This window comes from Rattus rattus, chromosome X, assembly GCF_011064425.1.
Source record: "Rattus rattus isolate New Zealand chromosome X, Rrattus_CSIRO_v1, whole genome shotgun sequence".
Lineage (NCBI taxonomy): Eukaryota > Metazoa > Chordata > Mammalia > Rodentia > Muridae > Rattus > Rattus rattus.
Window position 1 is genome coordinate 42,092,379 of NC_046172.1, and position 23,561 is coordinate 42,115,939.

General features: G+C 34.9%; 1 protein-coding gene across 1 annotated transcript in view; it reads right to left on the reverse strand.

Annotated features, from left to right (window-relative positions):
* LOC116888732 (dystrophin-like) overlaps positions 1-12,275 on the reverse strand; it is a 39,928-nt gene extending 27,653 nt beyond the window's left edge. Inside the window, exon 1 of the mRNA XM_032890023.1 lies at positions 12,223-12,275. Coding sequence (XP_032745914.1) covers positions 12,223-12,269 — 47 coding nt within the window. The 5' untranslated portion in view covers positions 12,270-12,275. The remainder of the gene's footprint in view (positions 1-12,222) is intronic.
* Between the last annotated feature and the right edge of the window lie 11,286 nt (positions 12,276-23,561).

A 23,561-nucleotide genomic window follows, 5' to 3' on the forward strand; every position in this document is an offset into this window, starting at 1 on the left:
AACCCTATCAACAAATATTCAATTGGTCTACAGGCCATTTCAGGTTATATTTTTTGTCAATAATCTGGCTGAATTCTACCCATGTCTTATAAACTTTTGTGAGGATAAATTTAAAGTAATGAATTGATAGGGCTGACAGAGAAGTATTTTGAGTCAAGACAGTATACCCACTGTCGTAGCGTTCTGACTCACTATCCTTATTGAACTCTATTGGGAAAAGTAGCAAGAAGTGAGTGAGAAACACATTTTACAGATACACAGTTTGTGAAGGAAAATACCATGAGAATGATTAAAGTTACACTCCATGCTGAGATTAGACTGTAATTGTTGAAGAGTAACCTTCTAATGTGCACTGGTACAACAGGGATTGTAGCCTGGAGTAGGGTAGGGGGAGATGAGGTGGGAGCCCTGCTCAGTCTTTAAATACCTCCACCTTGAGAACCATGAATAGAACACTGTAGGATGATTATAAAGGGCCTCTCATAGGTTCATGTGCCTGAACACCTTGTCTCTTCCTAGAATCACTATTTGGGAAGGCTGTGGAATCTTCAAGAATTATAATCCCACTGGAGGAAGAAGGTTTCAAGGGGGAAGGTCTTGAGATTTTAAGCTGGGCTGTACTTTCTTTCCAACCTCTGCCTCATGACTAAGGATGAAATATGATCAGCCAGCCTCCTACTCCTGTGACCATGCTGCTACCACTGTGATGGATTATATCCTTTTGAACTTTAAGCCAAAATATAACATTCTTTCATTAATTTGCTTCTTGCTAGGTATTTTGCCACATAAATGAGAAAAGTAGCTAATATATTAATAAATCACACCTTACTACAACAATGTAAAATGTAATCATCATAAACTTTTAATTAATTGCCTACTGAACCTCATAGAAAAATCTGTGTCTACCCATTGTTAGGAGGTTTTATTTAAAAATCTTTAAGAAGAAAGTATGATAAAATCGGACTTCAATAACTAACTCAATAACACAATGCAGAGCTAAAGCATTTACAATATGGAAGGAAATTTCAACTCCTAATTAAATATATTAGCATCTTCATACCTGAGCAATGTAAGATATAACCTCAAATGATGCTTGCATATGATCCAGCCTACTCATTTTAAATTCTCTATAACAAACTATTACTAGATACAGAGGAACGCAGTGAGTTTTATAATTGGGTATTTGGTGAAGCTAAATGCAATACTGAATATTAGAAAATATTAAGCCATAATACTTACTACTTTGAATGTGGAATTGATTTTCCAGTTAGTTTAGAAAGTTTGTGTTTCTTTGAGTGATTACTGATATGAGAAAGGCTGGAGCTTGGGATACTGGTTATTTTTCTGGCTCGTTAGCAAGTCAGCATGTACCTCAAGAACTCACACTTTCCATTTTCCTTTTGAAAATATAGGATCCATACATTTTCATCCTAGTAAAATGTGCTAGAGACTTTTGAGATGGAAAACATTGAATTGTTTAGGCTGTTAATAAATTAAAAGTAAAGATAGGTGATGATCTAGTCACAAAAGTCTGCTGTGAATGTGAATGAGGCAGAAATTATAACACAATTTAAAAGAAATTCACAAAGAGGCTTGAGAAATATAAAATATGAGAAGAAAAACAAAGTACAGGCAACTACATAAATATTAAGTGGCACTGAGGTTCAGAAGTCTTATAGGAACAGGAAGTGCTAAGGCTGTAGACACGAGCTTGTTGTGCTTTAGGGATGAGAAATAGCTATCCGTGGTGAAGGTATGATCCTGTTACACCTGACAAATAACCCGAACAAGGCTGTTTGCTTCAATAAAAATGGGCATCAGTTTTTATACTACCAAGATGGGGCTACCAAAAATCTATTATTGAGCATCATCCAGAACTGTTATGTTTGTGTCTGTATGAATGCACATGTGTATTTGCATTAAGGTAGAAAGATTAAATTTTAGAACAACAATGCCAAGCAACCAGAGCTTCCAGGGACTAAGCCACTACCTAAAGACTATACATGGACTGACCCTGGACTCTGACCTCATAGGTAGCAATGAATATTCTAGTAAGATCACCAGTGGAAGGGGAAGCCCTTGGTCCTGCTAAGACTGAACCCCCAGTGAACGTGATTGTTGGGGGAAGGGCGGCAATGGGGGGAGGATGGGGAGGGGAACACCCATAAAGAAGGGGAGGGGGAGGGATTAGGGGGATGATTGCCCGGAAACTGGGAAAGGGAATAACACTCGAAATGTAAATAAGTAATACTCAAGTTAATAGAGTAAAAAAAAAGAAATATCACTAATATTTATATATCTCTATATTTTAATGCAGAGTATATATTTGCATTACATAATAATCTCTGCAATGAAATTAATAAAGCCAAATATTTTAAAGTATAAGATTAAGAATTATGTAGATAAAATTAAGACAAATTAATGATTATATTCATTTCCCAAAATAACTTAACTATCTAAAATGTAACATGATTAAAAATAATTTAAGGGATGTTGTTACTATCACTGTTGCTTTAAGTACGGGAATCTGCTTTTTCTGTTGTTGTTTTGTTTGTTTCTTTCTTTAGGCATTGTCTCACTATGTAGCTCTGGCTGGCCTAGAACTCACTATGTAAATCAGGATAGCTTCAAAGTCACAGAGATCTTTCTGCTTTAAATTTCTGAGTGCTGGGATTGAATGCATGCATGGCCACAGCCAGCATTTATATAATATTAGACACCAGCACACTAAATTTATTCATAAAGGCAAATCTAGTGGAAATCTTTATCATTAGGATACAACTGCAATGTTTAATTGTAGACTTCTTTGCCCATGAGTAAATTTTATATGGAAGTGTTTATCTGATGTGCTTATGAAAACACAGCCCAGGATCCCAGGACTAAGTTAGAATGGAAATGGCTACTTGGCAGCCTCACCACGCAATTTTCCACATCAGTTAATCACCCATGAATTGATTCCAATAGTCTTCCTTTGCATGCTATTCCTGCTAGCTAGAGACATTCTAATTACTTTAGAGACAATTAAACAGAATAAAGCAGGAAGCCACTTCCACAAACCTTTATATTCACACAGATCATGACGCTCCCTGGACAAGATATTTCACATGCCATGGACTCTATTATCCTACTGACTGATGGTAACAATTTTTATACTTCATTCAGATGCGAAGGGTAGGTCTCCCCTAAGTGCCTATATAAAGGAGTTGCTAATGGATGGAATTTTTAAACACACCAAACCTTTTACTGATTAAGGTAGACTCTAATGTGAATTTTACATGAAGGAGAGTAAAAATAGGTTACTCTAAATTGAGACTATTGAATTAGTGCCTTTAGAACCATCTGTAGTTTTAATCTTTATGAATTAAATATGGTGAGCACCACTGATGATAGCCCTGCAATAAAGATAGATGCAGGAGTGGGAAGAGTCATTTTTGAGCCTTCTGCGGTATCACATTAATAGAATCTCACACTGGAGACTGAGGCAGGAGGACTACTTTGATTTGCAGACCAAACTGAGAATGGGCTATTTTGTGAGACCTATCTCTTTAACAACAGACTAAACAGACCGATCCATTTGAGTCTTGGCCAGAACCAGAGACCTGGTGTGCAATAATAGCTTACTCATTGCAAATAGATTCTTTGAAATTATATCACATCTCTGTGGAGAGATAAATATTTATTATTGATGATGTTGAATTTCATGCATCTGGGCAGAAATTATGGCAATCTGGTAGTCCACTCTGCTCCAGTCATTTCAGGAAATGGGCTTTAATTATGGAAAACAATTTGAGGGATCCAGGAAACCAGAGAAACAGCTGAGACAAGCAAACAGCAACTGGGATAGTAACTTGGGCCTCTATTTGGTTTGGGCTGTTTACACGCCCACTACTAAATACTACATTTACCAACCTGTTATACGTCCAAGAACCCAATCTGCAAAGATTAACATGTATACCTCTTTCTGAACTACAGGCTTTCTTTTCCCTTTGGTAACTAAAGGCAAAAACTTTTCAATGATAAGCTCCATATGTCCAGGTATGAGATCAGAAAGGTAGATCTGGCCTGAACTGGTTTTGGGTATATGTACAGTAAACTGTGTCTTCAAAGTGAAGTTTAAGAAAAAAAATCTCCTATTTACCATCTTATGCTTATATATAATTGGGTGTACATATGACCAAAATCAGAAGCATTGTGGAAAGGGACTTGTCCATTTGAGAGTTGACTGTGTAATTATATCTGTCAGTCAAAGCAGAGGAAAATTCAAGCTATACCCCCAAGCAACCAAACTCCTCCTTTCCCTTAAAACCCATAAAAAGAAACCCCTGACAGGAGTTGGGGCTCTTGAGGATCTTTCACTTCTATGGCTCAGTGCTTTTTCACATTGTAATCAGATCTTTTTATCATTTTACTTTGAATAAAGTTTCATTACCAATTTGGCAAAAACGTGTTTTGCACAAAAGATATTGAAAATAGACTAAATTGATACTGTGAAATTGGTGAATTTAGAGTTATTTGATGTTTTAATATTTATGAATGAAATATATTACAAATACAGTATGGGTGGCCTCCAACAAAATAAGTGGTTGTATTTTAAACATGTGTCCTGATGACATCATGTAACATTTTTATGTAACTTCAAAGGCAAAAACGTGTCATACTTTAGAAAATTGGAAACAATATAAAGCTGCTTTGTGCCCAACATCTACAATTCCATCCTCAGTTATTGAATACTTCACTAGGAAACACAAGGTTCCACTATAAAATCATTCAATCAGTCTGTTGATAATCGTAAATACAGACTCTAGTAATTTCCAGAAACTGAGATACACAAATACTTTTTTAAATCATGACATTTGTGAATAGAGAATTTAAATTATTTTTTTCTAAAATTCTCATGCCTGTACCCCTTTAAATACACAAACAACTACAAATGTATAAAACTATGATTTTACTGATTGAAAACACAAGCCCAGATTTGTACATACTTATTGTGTGTTTACTTCTTGAAACAAAGAGTGTGCTTTTGGAAATATATCACCTAGTTAAATATTATTTATCCATTCTCAAAGCAGTGAAAAATAGGGTTGGTATCAAAATGAAGCCAGACTATTTGCTTTAAAGAGTCTTTAACGGTGAAAAATGAGGATGAAAGAAAGAATTAAATTCTGTAATTTTGTTGTGAAAATATGGGGATTACAGAATTTGCCACATAATTTAATAGGTATTAAATTGTAAAAATATTAAAGACATAATTCTTACATTTCTAGCCAGAGCAAATGGACACAGGCATGTAGGTACAAATACATTTTCCATTAGATATTAGTAGGAGACAAAAAATGTAGTTCGGGATGTGAGAAGAAATATAGGATGAATATAAAGGCGGTTGAAACCAATAAAAATGAAATTAAAATATTTCCTTATGGAGGAAATAGAATTAAGAAAAGAAGGGTTGACATATAGCTCATTTTTGTAGTACTTGCATAGAATGTGCACTTTCCTGAGTTCAATGTGCAGAATAGCACCATTTAACACAGTAAAAGGACAATGAGGAAGAGGAGGAGGACGCAGCAGTTGTTCTGTTATGACTAGGAAGATTCAACTTTATATCCTAAGCAGCTATTATAAGCTATTCCTCAGACTCCTCAAAATGGAAGATGTTATATATCCTTCTATACAGTGAACAGTTCTGAGTGGACGCACCATAGGTGTTTCAAAAAATGTGTCTCTTCCTATGTCATGTTGCTTTTGAGTACTTCCTTACTAGCACAGTAAGGAGTCACTTCATCTTCTATTTGAAGAGGCTAAAATGTATGGAATATTATTGACTCTCTCATACACAAAAATACTTCACTATTAAACCTTGTTGTCTTTATACTCAAGCTAAAATGAAATTTATGTGTTCTTCCCACATTAATGTTTCCCATTCTCACTTAAACCACACTTGGCCTCTGAATGGTTTCAGTACTCATTTTTACTCTCTTAAAATGGAATGACATGAATGAATGCACTTATCATAAAGAAACAATAAAAGTTTAAATGCTAAAGAAATGAAAATTAGCCTAATTTGATTGTTACCCAATGTAAATACAAATTCACACTAGCTGTCCCATAAATATTTAACATTATAATATTGTGATTAAAATAAAGGTAACATGAAGAAAAAACCCTAATCATGGTTGTCCAAAAATGTCCTGCCAAAAGAATAATGCTGTAAACAAACTATTGAGACTCAGAATGATATATATACATGTACAGTTGTAAAGGAAGGCAGTCTGAAGGCTAATGTTGGAAAGGAAATCTGTAGGATTTGAATCATTCTTAGCATTTTGCACCTAAAAGGGATCAGTGGGTCAGGAAAAGAACAAGAGAACAGGTGTGTAGTAGACAATCAATTTAGAGTTTTCATAAGAATTTAATCCAATATTGGGCTTTTTACGCTAAGGACTTCAAGTTTAATTTTGATTGAGAAGGGAGTCATTGAAAAGTTTTGAGCACATTAATGGTATGTCTTTATTAATCTGCCTTTTCTGTTCTATTTTCTACTGTCTAGCTCTTTTTAGATATGTAATAATTATTATCACCCTGGTCTGGACCACAACATATCAATGGTAATGATTGTTTTCTGACTTAAATTCATAATTTCATCTCCTCTTCCTGTTTCACATCATATACACACAACCAATCCCAAACAAAATAAAAGAGAACAGAACAATCAAAAAGCAACCTGATAATATCTAGCTTCTATCATCTCCTTTTCCAAAAATAATCTCTACATGGGTAGGAATTTTCACAGCTGTTATGTAGTACCAAGTATTGAGTCTATATAACACATACTTAGTGTAAAACAGTTATCAATAAATTAATCCTTATGATGCTGATAACATATATAATTAAACCATTCAGGTTTAATTCTCATTTAGAGAATAAGAAATGATCCTGGAATAGAAATAAGGAAATTAAGGAAATGAAATTTCATGACAGTGTCATCATAAAGTCACCAGCCAGATGGCAGTTCTTGATTTTAATCCTTAAAGGCCTCTCCCAGCAATTTGTAAATATCACATCTAATGTTATCATATTAAAAAATTCATATCTATTCCTAGAAGTTAGAGAGAAAAAGAAATGAAGATAGAGGGTCTTAAATCTCTGGCTTTATATGTTACCATGCACTCTATATGGAATATGATCAGGAAAATAAAATATAACCTTACATAGGCAATCTATGGTCTAACTTGAAGCTCTGAAATAAATACTAGTTTACTCTTGTGTGTTGTTTCCTTCTTAAAACTAAAATCTACCACAGTATGTTATTAAAATAAAGTTTTGCAATATATACTTTGCTTAACATTCAACAATTTAAACGAATTGAAAGATTTTATTGTTTAAATAGGTTTCAAATACATAAAGATTTCTATACATTTATTCATGTGGATTGGTAGTTTCAATGGTATAAATATGGTTAGTGTTCAGAAGCAGTTTCTAACTTGAATTGTGAAAAGCCGATGCAATCAGCATGCTTTCCATAGAGAGTCTTTCAAAGATGTGATATATTTTTTTCATAATCTCAACATCTATAATATCAATCTTGCTTGTTTAACGTAGTTTCAAGGATAAACAAGTGAGATGCCATCCCAGCAAGTTTTTTCAAGAGCTTTTAGAATTTAAATGAATGCTATAAAATGTAAAAATACATGAAATAAGAAATAGAAACAAGAAAATGCAGTTCTTAAAAGAACACATTGTGAAAAAAGAAAACATTTATTGATCCAATGTGGCAGCTGCTCTTTTGCAAGGAATAGAGTACATTATTATTAGGAAGGTACCTGAAACTGCTTAGGTAAATATAAAACTGTTTTGTAGTTGAATTTTAAACAGGGCTTTCTATGGTAATAGAAGTATTGTATCTTGTACTGCTTAATGGGGAAATCATTGCATAGAGGGGCTCTTAAGCACTTAGAAGATGGACTGGTAAAAGCTGAAACTCATTTTATACTTAATAATAATTAAATGTGAATAGACACCTATGACTAGTGGCTATTCCATTGGACAATACAGATATAGAAGTTGACAATTTTACTTTATTTCTGTGTTCAACTGGATAAGCTATTAGACAAACAGGCCAAACTACAAGTGATCACATGAAGAGAATTCTCATTTCTATTTACTTATAATAAGATCTATAAGATCACAACGTAAGAGAAATTATTGACAAAGTTTCTACAACTTAGTCTGAACAAAGGACACAGAGAAAACTGTAGGTTTCTAATGTTGTAAAGGATTAGGAGTCAACAGAGAAGTACAGAATCTGTCACAATAACCAGAGCAATCATCAGGTTCAAATAGCTCCTTGTCACTATAACTCCACACCATCAGCCTATTACTTAAGTGGTAATTCTTCAAGAAACATAATGTATCCAGTGCAACTTGCCAGTTTATCTTTCCATACTCAATGTGGCATTCATGCTCTCTATTCACTGGCCAAATCCTAACTTCCTAGCCATAAGACATGATTACATAGCACAACTCGGCTTTAAGATTTTGAAAGAAACATTGCTTTCCCTTCTCCTTTCTCTTCTTCCTGCTGGAATATGCATTTCTGAGGAAATGATAGAAAGAATATACAAATTTTGGAGTTGATACTGCTGAACTACTGAATCTGCTTTAGTACCTGCCTACTTTTGATAACATCATTTTATAAAACCAATAGATCTCTGTTCGACATACTTCTGATAGATGTACTGTGATTTGACATAGAAAACCAAGTTCAATAGATATGGTTCACTTGATTGGTGAGTGTCCTAGGGGAAAATTTTGAATTTGTTCTGTAATTTGTTTATACTTTCACATGTGTATACAATGTGTTCTGATTACTATGGAAGCCCTACATCACCTATCTGCTTTCTGCCTCTATCACCCATCACTCCTTCCAATGAGGCCCCTCCCCATCTTTATGTGTTCCTTTTGATTTGTTTTGAAATTCAATGAGTTTAATGGGGACCACCTGCTTAACCCTGCAATTGGCATTCTCATTTTGAGCTTGGTAGGATGACCACTGTTTTTACCTATGTAATCGGTGGTTTTAGAAGTTATTTGGTACTGAGCGAGGCATGTAGTCATATGGTAGACAGCACCTAATGTACACCCAATAAAGAGTCAACATTCTCATAGAAAGCAAAAACTTGCAAAGTACCTAAACAGTGTGGTGAAATAAAGACTAAAATAACAAGAAGTTTTATAGTTGACAGAGAATGCTTCCTGAAGCAATCACAACTTAAGCTAAGACCTGGATAAGGAGCAGAATGTAAGCACACGAAGAAGAGAATAGGTACTATGTCAGCAGGTAAAATGGAACATAGCTGAAAGGAAATGAAAATAGGTCACTGGCAGTTGTGTGAGGGCATGTAGAGAAGGATTCAAGTAAAGCAATCAATTAGACTACCATTGTAAGGGAAGACCAAGTCATATATCTGGGAATGGATAGAATTTTAAAATCAACGGATATGGGCTGGATAGCTTAGGGGAAGAGCATGTGCCTAGCATGCACGAGAATTTAAATTCCATCCTCAATACTAAAAAATGAATAAATTAGTATTGTCTTTAAAATAGGGAGGCAGGGGAGGTACATGAATTCTATGAGTCTGAACAAAAAATCACCCCAGCATTTATATAGGCAATGGGTTAGAAAGCAGTAGTATTAGAAGTGAATTAATTTATGTAAATGATATGTTCATTTTAATAAGTTAAACAAGACATAATAATAGAGGGCGAGAGATGGGGAAAAGAGTCTAGAGTTGAAAGCTCTTTAGATCTCAAATAACTTTCCTAAAGCTTACAGAGGTTAGAATCAAGCATGACTCTTAGATTCCCAAAAGGGACAGCTGCTGAATGAGGTGCAGTGTTCATTGGTTACGAGTCATAGGAAAAGAAATTGCTTCATCTGGAGAAAAATCTTGACCAAGGGCAAACATGAGTTTGGTTTGGGATCTATTCAGTGTCAAGTTCCTGTGGGAAATTAGATTGGAAAGGAAAGCAGGATATACAGGCATAACATTCAAAGGAACTTCTTCAGCTGAACATGTTGACAGGTGGTCATCATCACACTGAAAACGCAAAGATACACTTGCCAAAGGGTATGAGTAGTAGAAACAAAAGCCTGGAAGATAAAGCATGCATCAAATGTAGCTCAATACTTTTGTATACGGTGCATGGGCCGAGAATATAAGCTGAGATAATAATAAAAAAAAAAACTTCCTTTCTAAGTTGATAGTTTTAAAGGAATGAAGCCAACGAATACAAATGAAAACCCATTTCCCTGAAGAATCGAAGCTCTAATAATGTGAGAAAAGAAATGAGACAGCTAGGACATCGTGGACCATGAGATTACAGAAATAAGGTTCCGTGAAAAGAAAAATCACAGAGTAAATGGCATAGACTAGCCCTTAAAGCTCTAATTTTGTACCATGAACAAGCTTTCCTCTTAGCTCATTCCTCGTTTATATTCCTTAAACTCATTACATTAACACTTGATCTTAATGCCCTTCTCTGAAGTAACATCTGTTTGAGAATCTTCTCAGTGCTTTCTGGTGACATCTAATGGTTGACTTTCCCTTTTCCATTAATTAATCTATTAATTCACTCTATATTCTGATCACAGCCCCTACTCTTCCCATACTCTCCTGTCTCAGATACCCTCTCCTTTTACCCCTTTCCCTTCTCTGAGAGGAGGAGGCCACCCCTTTCATGAAGCAACACCCTCCAGTATCCCAAAAACTAGAGTGGAGTCTGTCCCCAACTGTTACCTGTCTGTAGATCATATTGCCCTGACTGGGCTGCCTTATGGACTCAGTGGAAAAGGATGTGCCAGGTCCTATAATGGTTGACTTCCTAATACCAATTGCTTTTATGTGGATACTTGTTCTTAAGCCTACTATGTCATGGCTTAACAAAAACTGTTAACACATCTACATTTGCGGAAAATTGACTCTAAATCTCCTCCTGAGAGGAAATAGAAACTGGACAATTATTTTCCCTAAGTATCAGCCTCATATTAAAACCTGTCCTTTCTTCACTAGGGCCTTTTGAAAGGGTTCCAGTATAACTTCTCAACCTTAGTTTGAATCCTCCTTCTGGAATTCAGTGCTCTATTTCTTTGTTCACCAGCTTAAATCAAGTTTCCCAGGAATTTTCACTTCCCAACCCTAGTTCAGGTTCGCATATAAATGGCTCATTACTCCTATGACTTTTGCCTCTTAGTTTAAAATCAATTTTATTTTTCTCCTCCATGCTAACATTTTTCTCCAAATTAAAATTGCCTAACTGACTTTTCTAGTAAATCATGTCATCTTCTGGGATTTAACTTTCCCCTTCATCCTGCTCCTCATTATATGGGCACTATTTTTTTCTTTGCCTTTGTTTTCTGGCACAATTAAAAAATAAGAGCACAACCATAATTAACATATCATAGGACACTCAAGGTAAATCTTCATGCAGAAAGAGTCCTGATTCTGCAAATATTTACCAACTCCTGATTATATAATCTGCTTAAGGATGAGGGGTTGTGTCAAAAAAGAAGAAAATGTCAGCCCTTATGGGCTTTAATATGTGAGACAAAATAATTAGTTATGTGATTCATGTTTTATTAATAATGGGAATAAGTATTAATATAAGAAAAGCACACTGGAGTTCAAAGAATTGACAAGGAGTTGGACCTAGTGTGAAGAGGTGGTGTCTCTCAGGGCTGTTAATTTTTGTTAGGGGTTTGCATATCAAGCCTTGATTGATACCTTCTGAATCTAGTCACTAGGAGCCGAGCAGATGACAGAGGCTCATTATCTCATTGATATATCAAACACTTATTGGTTCAAATTGTTGGCATTACAAAAAAAGGTGGAAATATTCAAAGTTTAGCCTGAGTGAAGAAAGTACCTCACTTTCTATACATGATTTCAATAAGTATTTTTTCTGCTCCTGGTTCCCTTTCCTCTGATTTCTTTTGTCTGCTTTTGAGACACTGGAAGTTGGTTTTAGTCTATCACTGTATTTGTGAATGGAGACAAATCATTTCACAACCCGAAATCCCAAGCTTCTCTTCATTAAACAGGACAGCAAGCCAGGCTTTTGAGTTGAACTGGCATATGTCATTAATGGAATGGTGTGGTCCATCCAAGGTCACTGCCCCTTCATTACAGCTAAAAATAGTTTGAGAAATAAAGTAGTTCTTACCTTTTAAGAATGTTTCCCCAAGAAGTGTTGATATTCTCTGTTATCATGCATTTTTTTCTTGCATCATCAGCAGAATAGTCGAAGAAGTTTCAGTGCCAATCTTTGCCCATCATTTTATCTGCCGTTGTCGGAGGCTCCGGCCAACTACCAGTGTGTATAGGAGAAAATTATGCCAATTTTATTCAGAAATCTCTAAATGGGGTATCTTTAAATATTTTATAAATAGCTACTGATTCTTCAGGCCACAGCATCACTATACAATTGTTTTTAACCTGTCATGTGAATTTCTCAACTATATTGATGTAAGTTAACATGCTTTCCATGACAAAATTTCAAATGCTGGATCTTGAGCATTAACTCCTTCAGTTCAATTTAGCACCACTAAATTGGGAATAAAATAATCTTAATTGTTTTTTAACATAGAAGATAATAAATTATAAAAGAAACTCAACAGTAATTGCTTAGCATGTGACATATAACAACATGTAAACACAAAAACAGGCCCTTCTTCAGTTGTCATTAACTTGTTGAATTGTTTATGTAATTAGTGCCATCTACTGGCATTTAGCAAACTCTGCATACAGAAAATGCTGAACAAAAGTGCTGTTACTCCATGGTTTTGGAAAGATTATAACACTTTAAAGGTCCTGTGCTTTAGTATTCATATATAAAACAAGCTATAAACTCTTTCTAAACCAAATAACTCATGTGTTTTTGTAATTTGTTTTAGACAATTTAATGTCATTAAACTATCCATTTCCTCACTTTGAAGAAGTTAATCAAGGTCAGATACAATGAGGATTAAACCATTGAATATGAATAAAGAAATATGAACAGGTGACTTAACAAAGTGAGAGAATAAAATCTTTTTATAAAAGAAAAAACTTAACTTTCAAGTAATATAAATATGTTAAATCAAGAAGGTAAAATTTTAAACAAAAGCCAGTAAAATTCTTATATTCTATATTTAGAAGCATAATATTATGACAATTCAGCAATAGATACCAAGTGACCCTCCTCTCCCACCATAATGACACTTCTTATACTTTTAAACCAACAAAATATTCAAAGAGATAAATGTAAGATGAAAGATTAATTTTTTCACCAAAGGAGTAACTTTAATATTTACTTAGGGGATTGTGGTGGGTTGAATAGATATGGCCCCCATAGACTCATGTGTTTGGATGCTTGGTCAATAGTATGAAGGACTATTTGGAGGTATGTCCTTTTGGCAGTAGGTGTGGCATTGTTTGATGAAGTGTGTCACTATGGGGTTAGGCTTTGAGGTCTCTTATATGATGAAGCTATGCCCAGTGAGAATACACACAATTCTCTTCTGCTGCCTGCAGAGCAAGATGTAGAATTCTGCTCTTTCCTCAGCACCACATCCAGCCTGTGTGTGCCATGCTTCCCACCTTGGGTGATGACAGATTAGACCTTAAAACTGTAAGACAGCCCCAACACATATACATGTAGCAGAGGACTGGGTTCAGTTAAAGAATATGTCCTAACCCTCTAGAGATTGGAGTCCCTAGGGAGTTTAGAGGTCTGGTGAGGTGAGTGGGGTAGGAACATCCTTGTGGAGACATGGAGTGGGGTGAGGAGAAAGAATGGGATGTGGAACAGTTGGAGAGTGGACCAGGAGAGGAATAAAATCTGGAGTGTTAAAATAAAGCAAAATGACTTTATGAAATTCATAGGCAAATGGATTGAACTAGAAAATATCATCCTGAGTGAGGTAACCAAATCACAGAAAAAGACACATGATGGATATTAGCCCAAAAGCCCAAATTACCCAAGATACAATCCACAGATCACATGAAGCTCAAGAAGAAGGATGACCAAAATACAGATGCTTCACTTTTCTAAAAGGGGGGGACAAAAAAATATTCCTTAGGAGGATATGGAGGCAAAAGTTTGGAGCAGAGACTGAAGAATGGCCATTCAAAAGCCACCCTTACACATGTACATATATATATATATATATATATATATATATATATATATATATATATATATATATATATGTGTGTGTGTGTGTGTGTGTGTGTGTGTGTGTGTGTGTGTGTGTGTGTATCTCACCCAAAAACTAGATAAGATTGATGGATTGGAAGTGCATGCTGACAGAGAACAGGATATAGATGTCTCCTGAGAGACACAGCCAGAGCATGTCAAATACAGAGGCGAATGCTAGCAGCAAACCATTCTGTTGGAGGAGTTAGAGAAAGGATTGAAGGAGCTGAAGGAGCTTGCAACCCCATAAGAACAACAATGCCAACCAACCATAGCTCTCAGGGACTAAACCACTACCCAAAGACTATACATGGACAGACCTATGGCTCCAAATGCATATGTGGTAGAGCATGCCTGTTGGGCACCAATGGAAGGGAGAAGCCCTTGGTCCTGCCAAGGATGGACCTATCACTGTAGGGAATGTTGCGAGGGAACAATTCCTTATAGAAGAAGGGGAGGAAATGGGATGAGGCTTTATGTCCGGGGAACCAGGAAAGAGACTACGGAAATGTAATAAAAAAATCCAATAAATAAATAAATACATAAGAGTTGTTGTAGTCATAGTATCTCTTCACAGCAATAAAAGCAAAACTAAGAGAGTGATGTTAGAAAATAACCAATAAATGGACACAATCATTACAGGGAAGAGGACATGATTGGGCTGAAATTGTAACTCAGTGGAAGAGTGCTTATACAAGGCCCAGATTCAATCTTCACTGCTTAAACTAACAACAAAATACAACCATGGTTTTATTATGGCAAAAGAGAACATGGTTTTTACCTGGAAATTTTAAAAATCAGCATGAACAGATGAAATAGCTTTTGTAAAAATGTGTGAAAAAACATTTTGTTTTATAGTTTGTGTTTTCTGTTAACATAATGTTTACATAAACAAAATAATATCATGGTAATTCAATGCATTTTACTGTGCTCCTATTTCTCACAAATTAAGAGGTTTTTATATAATTCAACATTTTTTTAATGCAACATTTCTTACTTAACTAGAATATGCTATTTTCGAATCAATGAAATGATAGCTATTATTGTATATAGGAAATGGTTTCAGACTTTCAACCTATTTATATACTAAAGTGCCATGAAAGTACTAAAGAGAGAAAAGAGAGAGAAAGGTAAAGTGGGGAGAGAAGAAAGCAAAAGAGTTTATTTTGTCACAGATCATGGTTGTTGGTACCTGAAGCAGATAAAATACATTCTTGTGAAATGTCGGTCTTACTTCTAAACTTCTTATATTAAGAATTGATAAATTGATAATCAAGAAGTTCCTATTTCTACTTTGCAGATTCCATACTAAGTAAAAGCTCTTTGAATGTGAATCAATTCCATGGATGCCTCCCCTTTCTAGAAAATTCCTACGATACAGAATTATCTTTCCATTTTTTATTATTTAAGCTAAACTTAAACTAACAAAGTAATGTATATCAAGATGTAAAATATCTTATTAATCAGAAGATAGCATTTGCATTTTAAAAGAAAAGCATATTATCCATAATTTTTAACTCTATCATTAGTCACAAACTCAATTACAAAACTCAGGTAAGTAGCCTTCCTATGAGAAACCCCACACAATAATAGTGGGAGAATTCAACTCCCCTCTTTCACTAATGGACAGGTCATTGAAACAGAAAGTAAACAGAGACACAGTGAAGCTAATAAAGGTTATGAACCAAATAGATTTAACAGATATCTACAGAACATTTCACCCTAAAACAAAAGAATATGCATTCTTCTCAGCACCTAATGATACTTTCTCCAAAACTGACCATATAATTGGTCACAAAATAAGTCTCTACAGATACAAGAAGACTGAAATAATCCCCTGCATCCTATCAGATCACCATGGTCTAAGACTGGTCTTCAATAACAACAAAAACAAGAGAAAGCCCACATATACATGGAAGCTGAACAATGCTCTACTCAAAGATAACTTGGTCAGTGAAGAAATAAAGAAAAAAATTTAAAGACTTCCTGGAATTCAATAAAAATGATTACACACATACCCAAACTTATGGGACACAATGAAAGAAGTGCTAAGAGAAAAATTCATAGCACTAAGTGGCCTGGTAAAGAAATTAGAGAGATCCTACACTAGCAACTTAATAGCACATCTGAGAGCTCTAGAGCAAAAATAAACAAAGGCCCCCAAGAGGAGTAGACAACTCCTGCTAGACTAATGAATCCCACATTTGGTCGTTATGGTGAGAGTCCCTGCTGGATGTAAATCAAATTTCTTTCTGTTTTATACACAGTGTACAATTATAACATCTGTGAATGCCCCTCTTTACCATAGAAGATAAAAGAGAATAGATAGTTCCTGAATTAAAATGGAAAGATTGTTACAATAATTTTCTTATAGCATGTGATTGGGGTTACTAGTCTACAAGTTAAATGAACACTTATTCCAGGTGAACTTGCTTTGCGAAATTCTGTGTCTCAAAGGATCTTATGATAACCTGTGAGGAGTAAGAAAATGCCACTTTCAATGGAAGCCTTTATTTCCCCCAAATGGGATGGAGCTATTAAATCTGTGTTAAGCATGTTGTGAGTGATGTACAAAATGAAAATCAAATTGTATGGAAAATTAGAAAAGAGGATCTTAACATAATGTACAGAGCTTATATGTAGATATTCATTGTTAGGTCAATGATAATAATGTTACAATCTATAGAACTATGTAAGGTTAAGTATAGAGTAAGGGACTAGAGAGAACAGATAGATCTCTTTAAGAATGGGAAATAGAATATAGATATTGATTTGGTGGGGGCAGGAATGAGAGGGTCAATTTGGGAGGCAGAAGAGTAGGGATACACAAAGTCAACAAAAATTACGGGCATTTGAACAGTAGTATGGAAACCTAACACAGTAGAAACTTCCTAAAATACATGCATATATGAAGGTATTCTAAATGTAATCAAATAATGAGAGAGACAGTTTCAGTTTGTCATCTTTTGTCACCAAATGAAGCTTCCAGTATCAGAATTGGGTTACATCTAATTGAGTGCTAGTCAAAGAGGCTCCATGAGAATCCTCCAACAATTTAGGCTGTTACCAAGAGTATAGGTTGCTCTGTATAAACTGATAGCTAGGCCCCATTATTAAAGAGAGCACGGACAACAGATATACTGAGCTGGTGTCTACATAGCATGTTCATCAGTATGATCCAGTATCTTTGATACAATAAGGGTCTCTGTAAACTATCAAAAGAGAAATGTAAGCACCAATCCAGCCACAAAACCTTTATTCACAATAGTATTATTTCTCCAAGATATGCTCATAAACCTTGTGGAAGTAACTGACCAATAAGTGATTTGACTTAAAGCCAAATCTGCAAAATGAAACCCATAACTAACACTGCTTGATTGACCAAAAATCTGAGACTAGATTGTCCAGAGACCTCTGGTAAAATCAAATAATACTGATCTAAAAACATACAAAAATAAGTAATGATAAAATGACTCCTAATGATATTCTGCTATACTCATAGATCATTGTGTTACTCAGCTGTTATCAAAAAACTTCCTCCTGCAGCTGATAGGAGCAAATATAGAGTCCCAGAGCAAGATAATATGCAGAAATAAAAAGACTCTGGAACACACAATTGTAAAGGGAATGTCTCCATCAAATCCCTTTCTTTAGGGCTCAGAGAACTCTGCAGAAGAAAAGGAGAAAAGAATATAAGAGTCAGAGGCGATGAAGGACATCAAGAAAATGAGGCCCCCTAAACAACATGAATGAAGTTTATGTGAACTCACACAGACTGAGGCAGCATGCACAGGGCCTACATGAGTTGCACCATATCCTCAGCATATATACTATGGCTTCCAGTCTAGTGCTTATATGAGACTCCTGATTGTGTGAATGAGTCGTTCTCTGTACTAATTTTTGCAACTATTTGTACTTTGGAAGGCCAGTTGGTGTGTAGAAAGTGTATACCAACTAACAGTGATACAAAATGTGAGTAAATTTGACGAATAAATCCAACCCCCTCTGATAAAATCCAAATCCAATCTTCATCCCTGTGAAGAAACACCACAAACATATGTACCATACCTACATAACACATTTAACATTTGTTAAATTTTCTTTTCTTACTGCAATTTCATAATTGTTTACTTACCAACACAAAATCATTACACTTGACATACTTTTTCAAGATAGTAAAGTCTGTTAAAAATATATCACAAAAGTGTAGGTATCTAGACTCAGGTTTCATAATATATTTGCATATAATTTGCATATAAATAAATTTAAGAGAAGTAATTGGATATGCTGTAATTGAAGTTTGAAGGCTTTTTTTTTCAATAATTATAGCATCATTGGAAAATTAGTGTGCAACTCAAAGTAGAATGTTCATAGAGAGCAGAAAAAAGAATATATTTGCTTGGTTCTTTAAAATCACTAAACAATTTAGCTATAAATATGAATTAACATTCTATAAATCTTTATTGGGAAAAGAAGGGTAATTTCTTTCTTGTGTGAATTAAAATGACCTATAAAATCCTTTATGGATTTATAATAAAAATGTTAAAATATGTGCAAGGAAGCTATTTCGAATGTAAAGCTTCTCACCATTAACTCTAAGACTCATCCATTAAACCTTTGACATTACCAAACAATTCTGTTTCATAAGGTAACACTCCATACAGGATACTATTTAAGAAAATGGCCCTCATTTTCCAGCTTACTGGAAATGATTAATCTCTGCAACAGCTTTGAGGGCTCCATACCAGTGCTGCTACTTTTTTTGTTCTTTCAACAATGACTACAAGCTGAGAGCAGGCTAGTAAATGTGTTATCGGCCAACCCATTAGAGTTCCATTATTTTCTGTCTTACATGGCTTCATGTAATGAATTTTTATAATTAAACTAATGGCATACAATTTATTTTTCCTCTCTTTACTTTCAGGCCCCATTTCTCTTCCAGCTTCTTTGGAATAAGTTTTATAAAAAAGGATGGGAGGAGAGTCCTCCAAGTACTTCATTACCTTAATTTCATTATGACATTTGGAAAGCATTCTCTTTATTTGAGGTCTCACTTTAATTTGCTAACTTTATTAAAAGGCTTAAGCAGTGTTGTAATTAACAAATCATCCAGATAACCCAGAATTCTAAGAGAAGTATGGTTGAAAGGGTGTGGAAGTGTTCCTGTAGAAACCACCCCTAAAATAACATCAGAAATCACCAGAACCACCCTACCCAGATTTCTAGGTAATTTTTTTATTGCTATGAACGACTATAGGAAGTTACATTCACACATATGTCTTGTCATGAGATCATATATTTGCACTTTAAAAATCAGGAAAAAGACCCTTCAGTCTTCATGAAGTGTGAATATACTTTGAAAAGCAGATTCACCAATAAATAACCCATGTATTATACACGCATTGAAACTTTATACTTTATTGATTTTTTTGTAAATTGAGTCACATATATATGCAACCATTCCTAAAGTCCAATTCTGAGACAAGGTTTTCTTTACCTCATATTAATAACAACCTTCAACTATCAATTTTCTTCATCCCCAGTTATTATTTGTTTTACATATAACCAGAGAGAGACAATGTTATTTTTGACTGGGTTGTATGAATTGGCATGATTTTGAGGTTTATCTATCCTATACTATTAGAATCATAATGAATTTGTCATATAATAATATTTCAATTTTTATGTACAAGATTCTGTTTATGTAGCTCTTTGCTGAGGGAGATATGGGTTGGTTATGTATCCTGAATATGATATTAATACTATTATTGATTAATTAATACTTCTGTATAAATATTTATACCTACCTTTATTCCTGTTGAGTATATATTTAGCAGTAGAACACTAATATTTATACCCCTGCAAATTTCTGCATATCTTACCATTATTTTGACAATTTATTTATTTCATTTACATATTTATTCATTGTTTGCTTTCTTGAGACTAAGTTTTATTATATAACTGTGGATGTCATGAAACTTATTATGTAGTCCATACTGGACTTGAACTTGTGGTAAAATCTACCTTTAGATTATAAATATGCTCTACTGCATCTGAACATATTTGTCATTTGAAATACTCATCAAATATGTAAGGATTCCAATTATTCTCCATCCTTGTGCTTCACATAGTATAAAATCATTGTTTTGGCTAGTGCATATAAAATACCATTTCATTGTTTTTCATTAATATTTTCTCATCACTAGTGATAACTATATTAACATTTGTTTAAGGCTGTCAACTTTTGGGAATTTTTCTATTAAAATAGTCACTGTAATTAGGTAATTTATATTGATGTTTGAGTTATTAGAGTTTATATATGTTCCTAAATAAATTCCTTATTACAGATACCATTTGAAATATTTTCCCAAATCCTGTGGATTGTCTTTAACTTATTGGCACTGTTTGAAGTTGAAAAGTTTTAGTTCTGATTATTTGTCTTGTATTACATTCATTTTTGGTGTTGCAATTAAGAAACAATTTTTGTACCTCTATCCTTTTTTGAAATATTTTAAAGTTTTATGGTGTGTGCTGTGTTTTTGTGTGTTTGTGTGTACAGGCAAGTGGATGAGTATGCAACTTTGTACACACATCTGTATGCCCGAATATGGCAAAAGCTGCCCTCATTTAACACTCTGAATCTATGCATTTGAAACAGTATTCCTCACTGAATTTGGCTTGCTTTTCTCAACTAGGGTAGAATCCAGCAAACTCCAGTGGTCCTGTTTCAGCACTTCAAACTGGATAGATAGGCAATTATTGGGTAACCACCTTGTTACATGGATGCTGGGATCCAAACTCTAGTACCCATGATTGCACAATAAGTGATCTTAACTCCTGAGCCATCATCACTCAAGCCCTTAAAGTTTTAGGTCTTTTGTTTAATTTTAAATTTCATCCTAGAATAGGTTATGTTTTGCAAAGCATTAAAGTTTGCTTATTTTAATTAAAATATTTACTTTTAATTAACACAGGAAAATCATACACATTTATAGGATAAAACCCAATGTCTAAGGTAATTAGTCTAATCTGCTATCTCATATAATGTTCATTATTTTTGTATTTGAGAATTTGAAATGTGGAGTTAAAATGACTCAGATGCATGTCATATTTTATTATTAACCATGTCAGCATGCTGTGTAATAAATTTTGAGTATTTATACATTCTAACTAAAACACCATGAGCTCCACCAGAATACTTCAGGGCTCTTGTCATCATCATGCTTGTCTCTACTTGTATAAGTTTTGAGTGATTAGAGTCCATTTATAAATTCATGTGGTGTACTAAGATGTCTGACTTTTGATACCTGACTGATTTTACTTAGTGTAAGTTCATTCATTAAGTTCATTCATGCTCTTAAGAATGATAGAAATCATTTCACTGCATTTTAACACATTCTTTTTTATTGTGCTATGTTTCATCAGGAAGTCTCATTATTTCTACTTTCGGAAGAGTTTGAAAAGATGGAGATAAAGAAACTCGAACATATAGGCACTGAGGAAAATTTCCTGAAAAGAACACCAATGGCTTATGCTCTAAGATCAAGAATCAAGAAATGGGATCCCATAAAACTTCAAAGCTTCTGTAAGGCAAAGGACACTGTTGTAAGGACAAAATGGCAACCAACAGATTGGGAAAAGATCTTTACCAACCAAACAACTAATCTAATAGAGCGCTTATATCCAAAATATAGAAAAAAACTCAAGAAGTTAGATTCCAGATATTTAACCCTATAAAAATGGGATACAGAGCTAAACAAAGAATTCATAGCTGAGGAATATCTAATGACTGAGAAGTACCTAAAAGAAATGTTCAACATCCTTAGTCAGGGAAATGCAAACAAAAACAACTCTGAGATTCCACCTCACACCATCAGAACAGATTAGATCAAAAACTCAGGTGACAGTAGATGCTGTCGAGGATGTGGAGAAAGAAGAACTCTCCTCCATTGTTGGTGGGATTGCAGACTGGTACAACCATTCTGGAAATCAGTCTGGAGGTTCCTCAGAAAATTGGACATTGCACTACCTGAGGACCCAGCTGCCCTTCAACAGAGGAATGGATACAGAAAATGTGGTACATCTACACAATGGAATACTGCTCTGCTATAAAAAAAATGACTTTATGAAATTCATAGGCAAATGGATGGAACTGGAAAATATCATCCTGAATGAGGTAACCCAATCAGAGAAAAACACACATGGTATGCACTCATTGTTAAGTGGCTATTAGCCCAAATGCTCGAATTACCCAAGATGCACAGAACACATGAAAGTCAAGAAGGATGAGCAAAATGCGAATGCTTCACTCCTTCTATAAAAGAGGAACAAGAATACCCTTGGGAGGGAATAGGGAGGCAAAGTTTAGAACAGAGACAGAAGGAACACCCATTCAGAGCCTGCCCCACATGTGGCCCATACATATACAGCCACCAAACTAGGTAAGATGGATGAAGCAAAGAATTGCAGGCTGACAGGAAACGGATGTAGATCTCTCCTGAGAGACACAGCCAGAATACAGCAAACACATAGGCAAATGCCAGCAGCAAACCACTGAACTGAGAACGGGACCCCCATTGAAGGAATCAGAGAAAGAACTGAAAGAGCTGAAGGGGCTCGAGACCCCATATGAACAACAATGCCAACCAACCAGAGCTTCCAGGGACTAAGCCACTACCCAAAGACTATACAGGGGCTGACCCTGGGCTCCAACTGCATAGGTAGCAATGAATAGCCTAGTAAGGACACCAGTGGAAGGGGAAGCCCTTGGTCCTGCCAAGACTGAACCCCCAGTGAACGGGATTGTTGGGGGAGGGCAGTAATGGGGAGAATGGGGAGGGAACATCCACATAGAAGGGAGGGGGAGGTTAGGGGATGTTTGCTTGAAACCAGAAAGGTAATAACAATTGAAATGTAAATAAGAAATTCCCGATTTAGTAAAGATGGAGGAAAAAAAGATAAAAAAAAATTCTGTCGGTTGCATCTAAACACAGTTCTAAATCTTTCCATATTGAACCAATTTTCTTTCTTTTGTTATTCAGTATAGCATCTATTATTTATGATAACATTAGAATTTTCTTCTTTTTGCAATTTCCAATGATAGGAAATGTGGCTATTGATTTGAGATAGTTCTTTTATTTTTTTTCACAGCACATGTCACACACTTTATTCTTTAGAGGCTTTTAGGATTTTATGTTTTTATTCTGATTTTTCTCAAGGTAGTTTTAATTTTAATGAGATTTCTTTTCTAGCACAGTGCATCCATTAGCATGCAGTATATAATTTTCTTACATTTGCAAACTCTTCAATGTTCCAGCTATTTATCT